Consider the following 19,941-nt stretch of genomic DNA (forward strand, 5'->3'; position numbering starts at 1 on the left):
GGAACAATGGATTCCAGAACTTCCCAAATTTACATTTGATAATTTCCACTGCAGATATGTTGTCCTCACCTCAACAATGGAAACCTACAAGTCTAGAGATGACCATCAACCATACTTGCCTCCAGATCAGTATCAAATTGTGATATGTGGATGTTTGAGGCAAAACAATTAGATAAAGATGCATCACCTCAAGCACATGCACAAAAATCCAACAAAAAGAAAATATCACAGCAAGTGAAGAGCAATCCAAAGAACAGAGAATGGCTCTGCGGGAAAATAGACAAACCATGAAGAGAAAAATGAGAAATAGGAGAAGGAAGCAATTCTGCTGCTTTTGGTAGAAAAATTAGCTAAGATTGCTACGAGGAAGGAAAGACTTGGAGATGGTTAACAAGCCTCTTAAACAGATACATGATATTCCAATAAAACTTTCATTGATGTTGCTAGTTAATCATATACAAAAGCAGCAATGCCTAGTCATGCACACTAACCTCAACCTCAAACTCAAACTTTAACCATAGAAAGACACACCAGACCATTTTAAAAATAACCCCTCTTCAGCCAATAAAGGGGGAAAACCATAGAACAACCAAATATCAAGGCAGGCGCTATTCCCTCGAATTAAGCTCCACAGGTAATTAATACCAGTCATTGACCTAGGAAAAGACAGCAGCACAAAGGCTCAGACGACTCACCATTGACACTGCAACTTTAGTCATAAATGGTGCCATGATTGCAACAACAGACCACCACACCAAGCATTAGAATTTTAATAAACTTGGAAAATTACTACAATTGTTTGCATGCATATCCAGTTGGTGATAAGCATGAATCAACATTCTGGGTTAGGCCCATCAGTCAAGCATGGAATCACTTAGAAAAGAGACCACCATCTCCGACTTCTGTTGCCCCTTTGGTTGGGTGTGGAAGAGCCAGGAACGTGAATTTGATGAAGCCCTCTCTCAGGTAAGTTGCAATGACGAGTAGGCCCTCTTCCTTGATTATTTCCTAGCCACAATACAAGGACAAAACCCATAAGACTGACAATTGGAGCAGCAGCAAGAAAAAACCATCTCCTTCTACTGCCTTCTCTTCCAGAGCTGCTTACAGGAGGGTCCATGTCTAGAAGCTCCCTTCGCTCCATTCCACCTTGGTCAAATTCACCATCTTCTTCACTGCCATCTGAGACATCAGAGGAACTGTCCTCAATTGGATCCTGCTGTTGAATTTCATGGATCCCCATTCTATCCCTATTGTTCCGCTTACCCTCCTCATATTCTTTGTCATCAGTTGGTAGCTCATACCTACAAAGAGGACATGAATTTCGGGCACTTAACCATGGCAAAATACAGTAAGGATGATATAGATGAAGGCAAGGAAGCCGATTAACTTTAGTGCCAATGGACAAAACATCCTTGCAAATTGCACAAGCCAAACCATCATGCTTTTCATGCTCCTCATTAATGATCACGAGAGGCAGGCTATTCACAAAGGATGTAGCTGCAGGTGGTGCTCCTCTTCTTGAGCTGTCAGTCTCTGCAAGATGTTCAAGAAATTCTTCAAAGCCTCTTGCATCCAGATAATCCCCAGAGTTTCCTACATATCGTGGTAATTCTGATTCTTCTAAGTTAGCAAAGATGTCCCTGTTATATGTTTGTCCGTCTTGCCTGATTCTCCAGTGAGTTAGGCCCCCAAATTCAGGAGAATATGATGGTTGATGCCCATTTCTGGAGCCATTACCTTCAGGTGGACTTGAAATTATATAATTTTGAACCCTTGGTCTTGCTACCACAGATTCAATTGAGAGTTCCTCAATATCAGCTTCTTCCCATTCACCATCTTCTTCTTCTTCATCATCCTCCTCCTCACCATCATAGGTCCAATGGTTGAGACCAGCATGCATTGGATCGATGTCAGTATCACTGTCAACACTGCTTCCCTCACCTGGTCGAATAAAAATCTCGGTATCCACAAAGCTTTGTCCATCCACATCTACATCAGAGTCCCCTCCATATGCACTAAAAGAAATGGCATCACTCTCACCATGATAAACCCTGGACCAACTGACACTGGGAGTTGTTTCATTCTCACCATAAAGCGAATCCAAATTATCAATACCCTCACTTTCAGTGTCTGACAGAACCCGTTGCCATCTTCGAGAACCAGTTGGTGTTGTATGGGAGCTCATGTGCTGCAACAGTCTAACAGAAGCATCTCCATTGACAGATGAATTGTCATGACCAGGTACAATGGATTGGTTTTGTCTCGACTGATTAATCACATGTGATAACTGTTGTGAAAAAAAATTTTCAATTGACTCAGAGCTGCTGTACCCAGTTCTTCTTCCTCTGCGAGACCTCCTCCGAAGAGATTCAACTGTTGAATCCCCAAGATCTTCAAGAAGCAAAAATTTGCAGTCCCCACATATACTGATAGTTTCAAGGTCATCACTATCAGGATTAAAATTTCGTCTGCACATCACACATGTTGCTGGGTGAACAGAACTGTTAACTGCTAAACCATCTGCATGGCCATGAGCAGCAAAGAGAGTGTGATCTTGCGAAGTTCTATCTGAATGTGCATCCATTCTGAAAGTAGGGCAAATATAAGGAAATTGAGTGGAAAAAGAGAGATAGAAGAGTGCAACTTAAGATGGATGGAAGAAATGCAGATATAACAGTAGAGATTCTTCCTTTGTCATTGGAAATATTAAGATTTGAACCATAATATCCTATGTTACTTAGTAGGCATTCGACCACTGGGCTACCAGCCCAATGGCAATAGCTGGGCATTCTAATGTCCAATGAGAACGACTAATTTTCCAACAGTCAAAACCAAGCGAGTATAGTTGACAGACGCCAAGAAGAACAAGATAGAAGCAAAGGCATACATAAGAACACGTTCAATTATTCTCTTAGAGATGTAACTTGTTTATTTGAAATTAAGGGAATTGGTCATTGTTGGCTCATGTCTGAGAGTCATGATGGAATATAACCATGTGAAAATAATACCCAAAATGGTCATGTTCTCAACACTTACCGTTCTACATAAACATCAAAGTAACAGAAAGAAAGAACCACCAAGGCAAGGAAGTAGAGTGGTATAGGAATAGGATGATTATTCAAAACATTCTATCACAAAACTCAGTCATCCCTAATTCCATATAGTGATGCCTTACATCATACAACCTTCTAGAACACTAAATATAAGCAAGTCCAACAGCTATTTGGATTATTGCTCACAGAGGCATGCCAACATATCTAGATTGCTGTCTACGGCAGTTAGTTAACCAACGAACCTTCAAAACCAGTATAAGTTAATCTTCACTCAAATTTATCCTCAAACTTGTCCTTGTAACAAGGAAAATGTCAAACCACCAGGCATCTACCGGCTCAAAATCTAAGCACACAAATTCAAAGATAAACTACAAGAAAGAAAAAGAAATTTAATAAGAATGCAATTATCTTCAGTGCTTAGCAATGTCCACAAAATAAATTTTACAGACACAGCATTTTAGAGCAATCACTGAATCCATCCGTCTTCAACACGATTCAAAGTAAAATCGATTTCTCTCAATTGCATCTTCACATTCTAGACCCTTTAACCCCTTGTAAAAAAGCTTAGATGACAGGAAACTGGAAATGTCAAAACATTGTTGTCGAGCTATTCCACAAGACTAGACACAGCCCCCATCGTGAGAACTCATGCAAATTCCATAACACACTGCCCAATTGATAGTTCCCTCTGAACTTAATTCAAGCAAAGCTCAATTGCATAAAAAGAAATCGCGAAAAGCTCAAAAAAATGATGGAATAACAAAATTACCAGAAAATCGATTCCGACGTGGAAAATGCTCGGATCTTCAGGATAGCCAAGCGCAAGGTCCAATTACAAGCTTCAAGCTTTTAGACCCGTAGGAATAAAACCCAAAATTAAATCAATAAAACGTGAAAACCCAACAAAAAATCCTAAGGAAATAAAAGAAAGAGATGAAATTTCACAACCACAATAAGATCAGAAGATGGGTTGGTGAGAAAATGGGTTATAATGTAGAGAATGAAGAGAGAAGACGAAGAAGCAGCCGACGACGAAAAAGAGGAAAGGGAAGCGTGTTGGAAGGCTCAGTCAGCGAGCATCCTTAACAATTATCATGGTTGTCAAGTAGTTCAAAGTCGTGCGTATGTATATATACAAGTACAGAGTCTGGTCTGATTTTTATCGGAGAGAGCGAGAGAGGGGTCGCAGCATCCATCATCCAAAACCCTTTAGTCTTTAGTCTCTTGTGCTGGTGTCACGCGCTACTACGCGCGTTCGTATAGTGGGTATGTATCGGCCCAGCGTAGACGAGGGAGCAACTGAGCGTCTCTCTATTGGACCCTTAAGCCCTTTCCTATTGTGTTCTTTTGTCCTTTGGGATACCACTCCATCGTTATCCACCGTCTTTCCTTAGTACTCTCCCACAGTTATATATATAATTATTCATATTTTTATATGAATTAAAAATTATTTATTCTTTTAATAAAATATCCTAAAAAATTAATAACTTTTTAAATAGTTTTTACTTAAATTTTAATAATAAATAAATAAAATTTTAAATTTACCATTAAAAATAATGATAATTTACCATAATTTTTTTAAAGCTGTATGTCTATTTTTTTAATAATAAAAATGCCCTTGGAGTGGATTGTTCTATGGATTCATTAACGATAAAGATTATCTAAATAGATTACTTAATGAAGCAGGTTAACTTTCTTTAATACTTCAAAAAAAAACCATTTTTCATAAAATAAATAAAATTATTAAAATAATTTTAAATTTTAAATTAGTTTTTATTTAAATTAATTATAAAGTTGATATAAATATTAAATTCTTATCATATTTGTACTTCAATTCTTTTAGTTTATAAAGTTTAAATGTTGAATTTCAATGTAAAACTAAAACATGAAAAATAAACCTTTTTTTATTATTAAATTTACCAATTTTTTTATAATATTTTTAAAATTTAAAATTTTATAGTACATTAAATTTAAAATAAAATATAATTTTATATCGATGACGGGAAGAGAGTGACTAATATGATTATTTAAAATATCATTATACTTTTTAATTATTTATTTGCAATTTTATTCAAATCCTAAAGTGACTAATGTATTTAATTATTTAAATTTGTTTTACAGTTAGCTTAAAGTAAACATTTTAGGATATGTTTTCTTTTTACACGTAACCGGCTAATATCATTCATAATAAAATATTTAATAAATGAATAATACTAGATATTACATGAATTTAAAATTTTAATATTTATAAAAATTAAATTGATTAATTTCATTCGATTTAATTCAGTTTAATTTTTTAATAAATTTTTTATTTTTTATATTTTATTTTTAAATATTTTAAAATTTAATTAAAATATTTTAATATTAATTATAGTATAATATCTCTGTATTATAAATAAATAATATATTATTATAATTAATCGGTTTAATTTAATTTTTTTAATTAAATTTGAGCTGAAATAATTAAATTTTTTAAAATTAAAAAATTAATCAAATCAAAATAAATAAAAAATTAAACTGAATTTCTAAAATAAATTTAATTCGATTAATTTTTTCGATTTGAATCGAATACTGCTAATCTAAGTAATATATAATTATGAAAAATAATAAGCGTTTGTTAATAAATACTTAAATGTTAAATTATGAAAAAATATAAATAATTTGACAATGTAAAATTATTGGATAATATGTTGTTATTTTATTATTAATAATTATATTTAGATTTTAAAAGTGAAAATTTAATATTTATTATAAGTGAATATTTGAATTTCGGTTATATTCATTAATAAAAAAATATGAAATTAAGATAATACTATTGAAATAAATTTAATTATTATATTATTAAATTATGAGATTATAATTTTAAAATTTAAAAAATGATGGTTAATAAGTAATAATATAATTCTCTTATATGATAATAATAATTTAATTTTTACTAAGAATATTGAAATAATTATTATAATATCAATTATTAAATAAGATGTTTAAATTTATAAGATTAAAACTATAAGATAATAAATTAAGTATATATATATATGTATTGTTATTTCAATTATTAACAATGATACTTTTATAATTACTTTGAAAACCATTATGTTCATAAAAAGCACCCTTGTATTAACTGACTGCTAGGTTTTTTTATCCTATTATATGGTTGAGCCGATAGTAGCAAACCACAATCATAAAATTTCTAAACTCTCGAATAAGTCAGGTCCAATTCATCATCCTCTTGATCGGACTCCTATTCACGTCACTCAATCAGACCGGCCTAGCCCGTTTTAATCTTGAAGCCAGCCCTTTTCAAGACTCCGACCATTTTCTCTCAAACCCGGTCACAAGAAGAAAAGACTGCGGGTCCAGTCGTTTCGCAGCCCTGTCCATGCACACACGTAAGGAAATTAAATATTTGTCTGACACAAAGATGGTCCGGGAGTTACCTACACGTACGGACCTATACCAAAAGGTAGGTGACCCTATAGCGGAGAGACCATCTCGCATTGAGGGGGAGAAAAGGATAAAAGGGAGGGAACACTCTCCTATAAGACTAAATTTTTCTAAGTTCCCAGAACCTTTTAAAACCCTATTTTCTATCAGATCATCACTTAATATTGTAATTAATTATTTTATTTAGGATTTTATTTTATTTTTTTAATGATATTTAGAAATAAACTTCTAGATTATTATACATATAATTGTTGGCAAATTTATGGTAAAAATTAATAAATAATTCGGTTAAATAAATTTAAATAATATTTTAGTTCTTTATTAATAGTTATGGAATTAAAATTAATTTTAGAAGATTAGCTACAAATCAAGCAGATAATAAAATATTTTTTTATAGTCCGAAACTAGGACTCTATAAGATCTAAACTGGACACCTAATGCCTACTTTGGATGCAATGAATAATCCCTCTTCTTGAATATCATAAAATAAAAAAAAAATCACAAGAAATAAAGCATATAAAGAAAATAAATAAATATAATGAATTACGTTTACATTTATAAAATATAATAAAATTAATATATATATATTTATCTACTTTTAAAATTCAGTAATTTAGTATCTATTATTTTTAAAATAATTAAAATAAATTAATTAAATTGAATAAAAAAATATTTTTTCTAGTAACTAGATATTTATTTTGATATAATAAAATATTAAGTGTTAAAAATAAAGATATGAAAATATTTGAATTTTAAAAAATTGAGGGAAATATAATATTAATTTTAATATAGCCAAGTAAAAATAAAATTTTCAATGAAATATTTAGACTGCCGGCGAGAACAGACCAAGAAGCTGGTGTTAGTTCCAAGTATCGGCCCATTTCATATAAAATTTATACTTAATTAAAATAAATATTTTTAGACAAGAGTTAAATAAATTTATTTTTTTTTTGAAATGGAAAATAAATTTAATTTAAAATTTAAAATTAATTAAAATTTTATATTATTACTCAAAGTTAAATAAATTTTTATTTAATATAATATTATTAAAAAATATTTTATATAATAAAACTTTATTTTTTTAATTTTAAAAATTATTTATTTTATCTATATATTTTTTAATTTTTTATGATAATTAAAATATTAAAATTTTAATTTTTAAATTATAAAAATAATATTTATTATTAAAAAAATATTATATTAGTTAGAATATATTTAGCTCTTAATAAAAATACAGAAATTTAATTGATTAAAATTTTGAATTGAGCTTATTTAGTCTTAAAAAAAATATAAAAACTTAATTAAATTAATTTTTAAATTTATATTCTACATTGTATAATTTTTATTTATTTTATTTTTCATACATTTTAAGTTTATTAGTTTTTTAATTATATTTATTTTAATTATATTAAATTTTTAAATATTAAAAAATTTATTAAAATAAAATAAAATTATAATAATCAATTCATATGTTATTACATTGTTTGAATAATACTGAAATAATAAAATAAATAAATAAAATTGATGAGATAAAAAGATTTTTTTTAAATAAGAAAAAAATAATTATTTAATTTTTATATAGAGAAATTTATTAATTAATTTTTTAATTTTAAAAAATATATTAAAATATTTTTTATATTTTAAAAAATTTATTAACGAATTTTTTTATTAATTTTAATTATTAAATATTATAAGAAAATTTAAAATATTTATAATACGAACGAATTAATTAGTAATTTTAAAAATATAAAAAATTAATTATTAAATTTTTTAAAATTATAGAAAATAAATTGTAAAATAGAGAGAGACAGAGGGTCCCTTCAGCGGATTCGTTGCTTGTCCGGTTGTGATCTGGTCTCGCCCCATGTTTGTCTGGAAATGCTACCTTATTTCACCTTCCACTTATCCTGTCAGTACCCTTCTTCATTATTATACCATTTTTGTCTTCCTTTCTCATTACACCAACATTTGCAGAGATTTCCTTTTCCTCTCTATTTTTTTTCCTTGGAGTATTTGAAGCCCTGAGCAGCCAGAATAGGAACAAAATTGCAGCAATCTAATTGGGGTTTATGCATTTTCCCCCCTTGGAATTTCCAATACCCTTATAAATGGAAAACAAAACCAATTGCTAGCTGCACCTCTACAAGTTCAACGTTCACTAGTTTATTCTTATACACTCACTAGTTTGTCTTGCAAAATTAGCAAGAATAGGAGAAGCCCGATTGGAATTTTGAATCAAAATCTCATGCGACATCAACTGACTAGACAACTCGGAAAAAGTTATTTGTGTTTTACTAGCAGACAGTGTAGCAATAACAGGATGATATTCAGAGGGCAATAAACGAAAAATAGTAGCATTAAACTCATCTGTGGAGATGGGTGTCCCTGCAGCAGCTAGCGCATCTGAAATCACCTTAGCTTCACGCAAAAATTTAGCAACCGATTTATCACCAAAGGACAGATTCTGCAAGGCGATATGGAGCTGAACCCGTACGGCACTATTGCTAGTTCCAAACGCATCTGAAAGAGATACCCAAGCGTCACGAGCATTCTCAATTCCAGTGACATAGGGCATAACCTCCTCAGTTAATGACGAACAAATCCAACTGAGTAGAAGTTGATCTTCTTGAACCCATTTGATATACTCCGGATTTGGAGAAGGTAGATTTGTTGTTGAATCGGTAATAATAGGAAGAGGGGCTGGTGTTCCATCAATATGCTGATTGAGATTATAGCATTTGATGATAGGTAGGAACTGGGTTTTCCAGGCTAAATAGTTTATCTCTTTCAATTTTAATGAGAAAGAGAGTTGAGCATGAGGTGGTGTGGTGAATAAATTTGATGTTTGAATAGGAAGAATGGGTGATGTAAGAGATGAAAGAGAAGGAGATACAGGAAGAACTGGAATGTTTGTTTCAGAAATTTGAGGAGAGGTACTCATCGTGGCTCTGATACCATGTGAATAAGATGAGAGAAGTGGTTCTGTATATCACTTCATAAAGAATACAGAGGTATAAATACACAGTTGAGTCCCTATATCTTAGGAATTACAAAATACAAATATACTTTAAATATACACATCTAACTAACATTATCTTTGTTTGTTATTATCTCCAATACATGTGAATGTGCAGGTGGGATTTTGTTTTCTTTTGTTGGGTGCTATGCTATTGTTGTTATTGTTATTTTTTCAGTTTGGTTTCAGATGTTAAAGCCAAATGTATACATGTCAAGTAATGTTTGGAATTATATTAACAATGGACAATGTGGATTTTGTTGTCTGTTGTTAGAGAAGTACAAATGCGGAGGATGTGGAGAGAAGGACACAGGAGGAGCCCTCGAATATCTACTTTAGATGCGAGGAAGGCTCAGCCATCGAGGTCTCGTATTGCTGTAACTAAGTGTAGTACCACAACTGTTACTAGCACTAGCACTAGTTTACAAGTAGAGTCCCAGCAAAAGAAACGCCGCCCTGGCGGCAATGGTGAGGGTCCAGCCTCCAGGACCAGGGCCAAGAAGAAGAGGAAGCTCAGAAATCTTCAAGATGTGGCTTCTCTTCCTTCTAGTGCTCAACAGGTTTTGCTTTAAATTGTTTACTATGCAAACCCTTTCTTTCTTTAATTTTTATTTCCACAATTAGTTTCATCACCATGTGTACATTTGTGCTCTTTTCCTGTTCATTGCAATGATTGATTCATTTGTGATACTGGTTGCTGAGGTGTTTTAAACTTTAAAGAGGGCTTTTAAAGTTTGACGAAAGTGATGCTTGAGCAGCATTTTGAAATTCTGGTGTTACTTGGGAGACATCAGTAGACCAGGCAACTGGACACTACCCCACAATTTGACAAGAATATTCTTTGTTTTATCTGATCATGTTACTATTTTTAACTCTTCTTTTGATTATCTGTTTTTGGATTTCAAGGTATTATGGTCCCTTAACTTTTTTAAATTTTGTTGCTGCTAGATTTTGGAGACATGCAAGGCAATTGTATTAATCTACATAACAATCAAGAAGTCTTCTGCTTTTCCACAATCTTAAAGAATTTAATTTGTTATTTGTTCTGTTTCCAAAATGTTTTGATTATAGTTGTTCGTTTTGGTGATAATAATGCACTAATACTGATCCAAGGAACAAATATTCAATATGTGAACTTGTTCCTAGGGATGATTACTGAGTAGTACTTCTTCATGATGTGATTGAACTTGATCTTTGGTCCTTCCTCAATAACTCAGGGATTCTGCAGATTTATTTCTGTGAGTTTTGTTTCAGAATCCCAAGTCAAGTGATGAATGTGATGGGAGACACACAAATCATGGAGATCTTCTAAGACATAGGGGTCTGCTTTTTGCTCCCTCTGAGATATAATAAATTTCCTTTAGAATTTCACTTAAATTGACATGATTCTTTCTGATCCTATTTGAACAGATCAACCCACTGACCACTGTGCAAAGTAAAGACAGCAGGAAAGATGGAGATCAAGTTACCAAGCCAGGTTACTTCATTTTCAGTGTTGAAAATACGAATATTGGATCTTCATTTTCTTCATTTGTGACTTTAGTTTCTCCTGCATCAGGTCCACCACTTGCTGCATTACCATGGATGCCAAAGAAACACACACTTGAGCTTATCCTAGATATATTACAAAGGTAGCCATTCTTTCAAAACTATTAACTCAAAGAATGAAATGTTGTAAGCTAAGCTGCTAAGTTTATAATAATTTAGAAGCATTTACATCAGTAATTTCTGATTGTTCTTCTTTGCTTGCGTTATTTATTGTTTATCCATTTTACTATTGGGAGAGATACTCAAGAAATGTTTGCAGAACCAGTTGATCCAAATGAGGTTAGCATCTAGCTAATTGTTTCCTTCTCATGTGTTGTTTCCTTTATCATTCGTTATTTTTCTCTAAATAAGGTAGAAGATTACTATGAAATCATCAAAGATCCTATGGATTTTGGGACCATGAGAGCTAAACTTCATGAAGGAATGTACAATAGTCTTGAACAATTTGAGGTTTGCTTCTTTCTCAAGTATTACTCTACTTCTGGTTCCTAACTCCTTAGGTAACTGTCTTCTGGTGTTAATGTATGAGCACATGACCTTGTTTTTCCATAAATCTGAAAGTTCTAATATGTTTTGTCTGCAGCATGATGTGTTTCTAATGCCTAGAAATGCAATGCACTTTAATTCCTCAGGCACAATTTATTTTAGACAGGTATGTTTATCAATCTTTGTTAAAATTCTGAAGCAGTATTCTTACAATTCTCAGCTGAGATAGTTTACTGTCCTGTCAATGGAACATTAAAATCATTGTTGCTACAGGCTCGAGCCATTGATGAACTAGCTAAGAAGGTTTTTCATGTCCTTAAAACTGATCCTGAAAATTTTGAATTGGAATAAAACGACGAATGAGCAGAAGACCCAAAGGTGAAGCTAAGAGTACAACTAATAGCTCAGTTTCTAAACTTGCCACAAATTCAAGATCCGATAGTATGACACTCAGTGTGTCAGGAAAAACCTATTCTCAGTTCAGCAAACAGTACGTTGAATTTAAGAACAGCAGTGCAAGTAATCCCTTGTTACGCTGCCAGTGGTATAACTGCTGAGTCAGACACAACAGGTGTTGGAATGCCTTTTGGTAAGAAGGAAATTCTGGTTTGACTTATTTCAAACTTCATTAATTCAAAGAGAACATAGAAACAATGTGAGGAGGAGAAACATCAACCCAAACTTCTTAACTTGACTTAGAATGAGCCGATATTGCTAGAATATGAGCGATATCATTCGCAGATCTATAAACGAAAACACACTTTGCTTTCTCATAACTAGATAGAAGCAGTTTACAATCTTGAATCAAAAGGCCAAAATACGATAAATCATCCAACAAAACACAATTAACTGATATCACAAGTACCTGAGCATCCAATTCGAAAAGGATTCAATCCCATCCACACTCTTTAATCCAGCTCAATACTTCCCGAAATGCCATAGTTTCAGCACACTTTGCATCCATCTGGCTATAAAAAGAGCCTACTTTAGCAGCCACAAAACTCCCATCATCATTTCTGATTACACAACCGAAACCTACCGAATCTCGTTGCAAGCTTAAAGAGGCGTCAATGTTCACCTTGATCCAACCGTGCGGCGGAGGAGACCAGCCCGGACAAGCCGAATCAACAATGGTGCTTACTGGGAAACGAAACGGGCTGCTTTCCATTTGCTGAAATTCACTGGGTTAAGGGGAGTAGAAATCTGAAAAGACAGCATGTCTAGAGGAGCTCTTCGCATGATCTTCATCTAGTTGTAAAATAAACACAAGGACCATGCTTAATTGCACTCATTATATCAAAGGGTTTCACTTAGCTAATACATCAATGATTCATCATTCTGACATAAGTTAATATCTGGATCTTCTTCAGAATAGAAAATGCATGATCATTATGCTGTTGGTTTATTATTTTACAAACCATGAAAAGCTTACACTCTTTCAGCATAACAAATTTTGATATTTTAAATTAAAAAATAATATTTTATTATTAAAAAATAATATTACATTGATCTAATTGAATTCGGTGATTTAATTGATAAAAAAAATTAAATTTAATTTATTTGACCTGAATAAAAATTTAATATAACTTATTATCAGACCTACCATTCCAAATGAATCCATTGGGACAGAAGAGACTTCTACGAGAGATCACCACTTTCATCATTAGATGCCAAGTTGAGTAGCTTAGCTCTTCAGCTGTAAGAAATGGATATGACACGCATTCATCTTCAAGAAAGCATCCTTCTGAAACTTGTAAATATTCTGCTACTGCACCAGGAAAAAGCTTCTCGTAGGCTGAAGGAGGATCCATTCGGTTGCAGGAAATGTTGCACTTGAAATACTCTTGAGACAACTGAAGAATAGTACTTCTAAATTATGATTTAAATTGGAGATTTCACAGTATAAGAAATAATTTCAACATGAAGGATTTAAAACTCTTAACACCTAGGAGATAGGGTTAATATAATAATATATTAATGAAAAATAAATAAATAAAAGAGAAAATAAAGCTTCACGCCTAAGATTATTTAAGCAAAGATAAAAAGATGTGGCTGTGGGGTGTGAGTTGGTTACGCGTTAGACACAGACGGATTGCCCACTTCCATCCATTTTTGAGTTGTTATCTAATCCTAACACTTAGTTTTATTATATATTTATTTACATGAGCTTTCCTTAAATATATATTTATATATTATTGGAGCCACTATTAAAAAATCACTTTTTTTAAAAAAAATATATATATATAATAGTTAAAAATTTTAAAAAATTAATTTAAAATTACTTTTAATATAATTTAATGATAAAATAGTTTTTTATAAATAGTTTATTTTATATTACTTAAACTAATGTTATATATATATATATAAAAAAACTCTTTTAACCGTGCACCTCACATGTTTTTATCTTTGAATTTAAATTTTGGTAAAAATTATTGAATGTATATATTTACCGCAACTTGAGTTACTTTTCTCTTATTTAGAATAAAAATTTTATAAAAATTTAATTTAATTTTTTATCAAAATTTTTATTTCAAATTGTAAAATTTATTTTTTTAATTTATAAAATTTTTATTTTTAAAAAATAAATTTATGCATAATATTATTTAAATTTATTTAAATTTTTATTTCTTTTTTAATTTATAAAACTTTTATTTTTTAAAATATAAAATCACACATAATTTTATTAAATTCATTTAAATTCCTTTTATATAAAATGAATAATAAAATATTATTAAATGGAAGAGGGAGTCAACAACTGGGAGCGATAGAAACCGTTGGATCGTACTAAAAGTTAAGAATCAGAAAATTTGGAAATCGGACGACAGAGATAGCTTCAAAAGCATGCAAATCACCTTTCCTTTTCTTTACACACAACCCCCCCCCCCTCCCTCTCTCTCCCAAATAAATAAATAAATAAATAAATGAAATAAACCCTCACACTATACAAGGTGGTTTCCGGGACGACAAAAAATAAAATAAAATAAAATAAAAAAAGAGGGAAAAGTTCGTTGGATAACTCCAAAACAGACGATCTCATTCATTTTTCATTTTTCTCATAGGCGGTGGCGCTACTGGTGGTCGGGGTGGTGCTGATACATTCTCGTCCTTTAATCTCTCAACGGGGTGGCAGTTGCGGAGACTGTGACAGGCAAGGCGGCGGCGGCGGCGGCTGCGGTGATTCGTCGAATAAGAAAACAAAGATGGCGTATCGGAGAAGACAGGGAATCACGAGGGCTTCGACCTTCAGAGAAGAGATATATCGTTCGCCAGAAGATGACATTAATAATAACGACATTAAAAATCGTAATATGTTAAAAACGTCTCATACTTTTAGTTCGTCTTCCTCTCTGGCGGCACAGGCCATCAGGGCATCCGCCGCACATCGTGAATCGTCTCTTTCCTCTGCGTGCGCCGGAGATTCCTCCCCTCAGAGATCTAAGGTTTACAAAAGCAAACATTATTTTCTAAGTTTGTTTATGAAGTTGTCTTTAGAAATTCACACAATGGTTCCTGTTCTATAGAAATTAAAAAAATTTGTATGTGCTGATGATCAGCTGTATTTTCTTGGATCTTATATTCTTTTTCATTTCGAATTTCATTGCTCCTCAGAGTGTCTGGTTTTGTTTGGATTCAATTTCCATTTTATTCACTATGACTAGAGTTACTTTGAGAATTATGTTTTTTTTAAATGCTTTATGCACACACTTGATGCTCTAGATAAATTGAAAGGATTTATATGTCTCCCATCAACTCCAGAACATATATGTCTTTTAAGTTCAAGGAAATACACCATGCTCCTTCCTTTCTCTGATTTGGTAAAGTTCAGTATGAATTTTCCTTGGGCAAAAGTAAAAATGTATTGGTTCCATTCTTTTATATGAATGGTTTTATTAATGAATACGTTTTGTTTACTTTGATTAAGTAGCAATGATGTTTTGTAGTATTTGGAGATGTTTTTCTCATCTTTCTCTCTCTCTTTTTCCTTTTCAGTTGACTCTAATTAATTGGTTTTCTGAAAATTTCTATTTTACTTTATGTATGTATTGGTTGAAGTTTACTCCCCCTTCCCGTTAATGCGATGTAATGCTTGAACATGTAGGTCTTTGATGCATATGAGGACTCGTCGCCCAGAAGTGATTCTAAAGGGTTTTGGGGTGTTCTTGCTAGAAAAGCGAAAGCAATTCTTGAGGAGGATAACGTGTCATCACAATTAGAAGTACCTGATCGGTCAAGGTTCCAGATGTCAGATACATCTGAAGGGTGCCAGGTAATTCCTTCTCTCTAATATTTCTGCCTATTATGCAGAAAGAAAAATTTGGAAATAAAAAGTTGAAAAAGAAAAAAGGGAACAACTCTCTAATAGCTGAGAACTAACGATGGTACTATTTGGTTTGTGTTTATCCTGTCTTTCTTTCCCAATTACAGTCTCCGCAATCAAACCTAACACCTGATGGTGTGGTGAAATTGGATAATCCTAGATTAAGGAAGGGCCTGGATAAAATCACATCTTCCCTTAATCAGATAGGTGACACTTTTGAAAAGGCTTTAGAGGTAAGAATTCTAAATTATTTGCTGCAAAATGTGTATTTATAGAATTTCTTCTCTGTTAATCTGCTTGTTCGACTCTAGGTAAGTTCACTTACATTTACATCAGTTCACTTAACAAGATAATGCTTACTAATTAACCATCTGATCACCTAGTTTGGGCTTGCTCTAACTGACATGTAGCCAGCGTTCTTACATGGTACACTTGAGAAAAAGAAATCCCGCCTTCTTTGTTTATTATATCTTAGCTGCAATTTCTTAGGCAAATGTAAACTTTGATCTATTAGGCTTAATTGATAGTCTGAAAAAATGGTTTAACTTGATGTTCTATTACAATAATTAAACTAGTACTCTGCTATTACATCCCTTCAAAAGATGTGCTTGATTTCCTTCCACATTGGAGGGCATGTGTCATTTCATGGCCCTCCTGATTATGTGAAAGTCTCTGGGACTATCTTAGGTTTTGGTGTCCCAGGAGAAAACATTAGAGCCACAGTACTAGTCATTTGTACCAAAAAGAAGTCATGGCTCCTCCCTGATTATGCAAAAAGCCCTCAGAGTAGTTAAGTCCTTTTGGGCTTTGGGTTGAGTTTGGCCAGCAATTTGTATTATTGGTTTCCTGTTGCAGATAGGAAATAGATAAGTTAGATTAGAGCAAGAAATGAGTAGGTTACTGGAACCAGCAAAAATAAGTTTGTTTTCATATTCAAGTGGTCAGTCACTACATTTTATAGCACAGAAACTATGTTTTCTTTGTTTCAATTTTAACTGCTTGCTTTTCCAGGGAGGTCGCACTATTGTGGAAAATAAGACTGCAGATATTATCCAAGAAACCCGCAAACTGCAAATTAGGCGAAAAGGAAGCAGTCCTGATGCTCAAAATCAAGCCCCTGGTACAAACAGTTCATGGCAGGAACCCATGATGCAACCTTATCTGTCACAAAATCAAATGAACCATGAAACTCAATTGAAGGCATCTCGCGACGTAAGTTGGCAACTTTGTAATAGCGGGTCACTGGTTCATGTGCAATAGCTTTACCTCTATTAATCTGAAGCAAATAGGATTGAATTTCTGCATCCCCTCACCAAAGTATGAAAATCACTTGCCAAAACATATTCATAGGGTTTAGGGAAGTACAAACCGACTAACGGTCTGTTTGGCATTACTCTTAGAGCAATTGTTGAGAAAAACATTTTCTTAGATATATTAGTTCAAAAATATTAAAAATTAAATTTTGTATCTTTAGCCATTACAATACTAAAGTAACAACAGTTTTTTAAAAAATCTCAACAACATCTAAAACAGTGCTTTTCTGAAAAATGTTTTTTTGACACTGAAGCTTAATGCTAAACGGGACCTAAGCAGCAGTTTTAGAATCTTCAGTACAATTGTTAAAAATAGCATGAAGGAAGTGGATTGTAAGTATTGACTTCAGAACATCTTAAGAAAAGGGAAAGATGGATGGGAGAGAGGGAGATGAGTCTTGTCCTGTCTTCTAGCTGGTGAAATGCATGATTGGCGTTTGTATTGTTTTACAGGTAGCAATGGCAACTGCTGCAAAAGCAAAACTTCTTCTTCGGGAACTGAAAACAGTTAAAGCAGACCTGGCATTTGCAAAACAAAGATGTTCACAACTAGAGGAAGAGAATAAAATCCTGAGGGAGAGTCGTGAAAAGGGAGGCAACCCAGCAGACGAGGATTTGGTACTGTATAATTGTATTCTATTCTAATCCTTTAATAGCAATGACCTTTTGAGTAAGATTGATGCATGCTGTTTATCCCTTTTTGTTAGTTTAAATGATAAATTTAAGGTGATTGTGATGACCTTTTTGCTCGAGTTTTTGCATTCTTTATCTGTAGGATGCTTGCTCATATGTATCTTAATCTATCCTTTAACTGGTGTTAGATGTAATCATCTTTGCGATTAACTTTTTTTGATGCACATGCTTGTGATTCAGATTCGCCTTCAACTGGAAACACTTTTGGCTGAGAAGGCTCGTTTGGCACGTGAGAATTCAATATTTGCTCGTGAGAACCGGTTTCTGAGGGAAATTGTTGAATACCACCAACTCACCATGCAAGATGTTGTTTATTTGGACGAAGGCAGTGAAGAAGTCACTGAAGTTTACCCATTTGCAAAGACGCTTTATATTTCCCCAACCTCGCCTGTTTCTCCACCCTCACCTTCTGAGCTTACTGCATCTGCAAGCCCAGCAGCAACTAAGGAAATAATGCAGGAAGCTTCAAGAAATGATACCCCACCAAGTTCACTTACACCTATACTCGAGGAAGGAGACACAGAAGACATCCCTGCAAACAAGGACGAAGATGGAAAAAGTGCTCTGGTACTCGAGGAAAATGCAAAAACAGAAACAAAATCATCCTCATAAATCAAGATTTTCCATTGTTCAATAACAACAATTTTTTATGAAATACTGATTCTAAAGTTTCTATTGTCTTCCTTTGTTTTATAGTTTGAGGAAGGCCGTGGAGTCTCCCTGATTTTTGGGTAAGCATTTGTTATTATTTTGTGTATGTAATTGTGTATGCAGCTTTGTTTGTTTCCAAATAAAGTTTGATTTTGCCTGGTTCATATAACAAATTTGTCTGCTGAAATCCCATGTTGTGTTGTTATGCATGAGAGACATCTTTAAAACGATGATGCAGCATTCATGATAATCTTTGGCTTTAGATTATTAAAATATAAACCATTTTTGTTAATGGAGGATTAATTAGGGGCATCCAGCAATGGTAGTTTTGTTAGAAAAATTGGGAAAATTAAGGGGGTAACATTTCATTATCTACTATTCTGAATAGTATTTTGATAGGTCAAAATATTAAATTCTCATTAAACCTAAATATGGAATATTTTTATCTATTAATTATAACATCTTTAATTATATATAATAAAAAACTAAACATAAAATAAAGTAATACACCTATAATTTAAAATGATGAGATAATTTCACGTATGTACTAAATTTATCAAGAAAAAATAGATAAATGAAAAATAATATTAATTTGTCTACGTATGTATAAATCAACCGCAATTGCATATGAATATATACAAGCATATTGAAAGTATATAATATGAAAAAAAAATCACAAAAATATGCGTATAGACATCAGTTTTGCTTCAATTTCAATTGATATGAGTTTAATTTTTATTGAAGAACAAAAAATGAATAAAAAATATAAAATAAATTCAATTCATTACAATTTTGTAGGTGTAATTTTGAGAGACTATTTAAGCATGTGCACATCCCTATTGGAAACTATCCTTCATATTCAAAGGAAGCGGACGTTCAAGAACCATTTTCTACGGCATGGACTAATAAAACTTTGTATGGTCCTTTTTGTAAGAAAAAAAGTTTCAAATAACTTTTTACAAAATAAAAAGAAAAATTAGTTAAAAATATGTAAGAGAGATTCTCTCTTCCTTCTAAAGAGACATTCTCCTCTTTCTTTCTCTTGGTTTTATTTGAGATTCTTCCTAACTCTTGTCGGTTTCTCCTATACAGAAGAAATTCTCTCCTCTCCCTCAGATTTATGGGTCTCCTCTCTCTTATCCTACATGGATATATAATTAATTTTTTTACTATTATTTTTTAGCAGACTTTGAGCCTATTCATTTGTCTGTGTTTGTCTTCAATGAGGAATATTTCACTAGGCTCGCATGGAAGATAGGCAAATTATAGGTCTCTAGCTAGCATTACATGTATTAAGTAGTCGATTTAGGAGGCTTCTATCAGTTGGAATCGCCTTCTCTTCTACCATAACCAATATATGGCTTTAATTATAGTTTGTTAGCATAATAGTGCTCTGACCTTGTGTCCCTCTAATAG

General features: G+C 32.5%; 2 protein-coding genes and 1 long non-coding RNA gene across 5 annotated transcripts; 2 read left to right on the forward strand and 1 right to left on the reverse strand.

Moving 5' to 3' along the window:
- Positions 1-365: 365 nt before the first annotated feature.
- On the reverse strand, positions 366-4,369 carry LOC110623748. Of its 2 annotated transcripts, XM_021768767.2 has the most exons (3): positions 3,826-4,369; positions 3,299-3,424; positions 366-2,588 (listed from the first exon to the last, which is right to left on the reverse strand). In XM_021768767.2, exon 3 carries the CDS (start codon positions 2,585-2,587, stop codon positions 875-877), a length of 1,713 nt encoding a protein of 570 aa, XP_021624459.1. In that variant the 5' UTR covers position 2,588; positions 3,299-3,424; positions 3,826-4,369; the 3' UTR covers positions 366-874. The 2 variants fall into 2 exon arrangements, with proteins under 2 accessions (XP_021624459.1, XP_021624458.1); XM_021768766.2 differs by lacking the exon at positions 3,299-3,424 and having other exon boundaries at positions 3,826-4,361.
- Positions 4,370-10,848: 6,479 nt separating this feature from the next.
- LOC122724491 lies at positions 10,849-11,782 on the forward strand. The gene is made up of 3 exons (XR_006351890.1): positions 10,849-10,993; positions 11,075-11,514; positions 11,648-11,782. It is a non-coding gene; the product is annotated as an uncharacterized LOC122724491 (long non-coding RNA).
- Positions 11,783-14,498: 2,716 nt separating this feature from the next.
- On the forward strand, positions 14,499-19,345 carry LOC110622265. 2 transcript variants are annotated; one of them, XR_006351889.1, is made up of 7 exons: positions 14,499-14,990; positions 15,650-15,817; positions 15,976-16,101; positions 16,880-17,080; positions 17,635-17,799; positions 18,055-18,605; positions 19,324-19,345. XR_006351889.1 is itself a non-coding variant. In XM_021766725.2 (6 exons), exons 1-6 carry the CDS (start codon positions 14,751-14,753, stop codon positions 18,484-18,486), a joined length of 1,332 nt encoding a protein of 443 aa, XP_021622417.2. In that variant the 5' UTR covers positions 14,499-14,750; the 3' UTR covers positions 18,487-18,688. The 2 variants fall into 2 exon arrangements, 1 of the variants encoding a protein (XP_021622417.2); XM_021766725.2 differs by lacking the exon at positions 19,324-19,345 and having other exon boundaries at positions 18,055-18,688.
- Positions 19,346-19,941: the final 596 nt, after the last annotated feature.

Source organism: Manihot esculenta, chromosome 9 (genome assembly GCF_001659605.2).
Source record: "Manihot esculenta cultivar AM560-2 chromosome 9, M.esculenta_v8, whole genome shotgun sequence".
Classification (NCBI taxonomy): domain Eukaryota; kingdom Viridiplantae; phylum Streptophyta; class Magnoliopsida; order Malpighiales; family Euphorbiaceae; genus Manihot; species Manihot esculenta.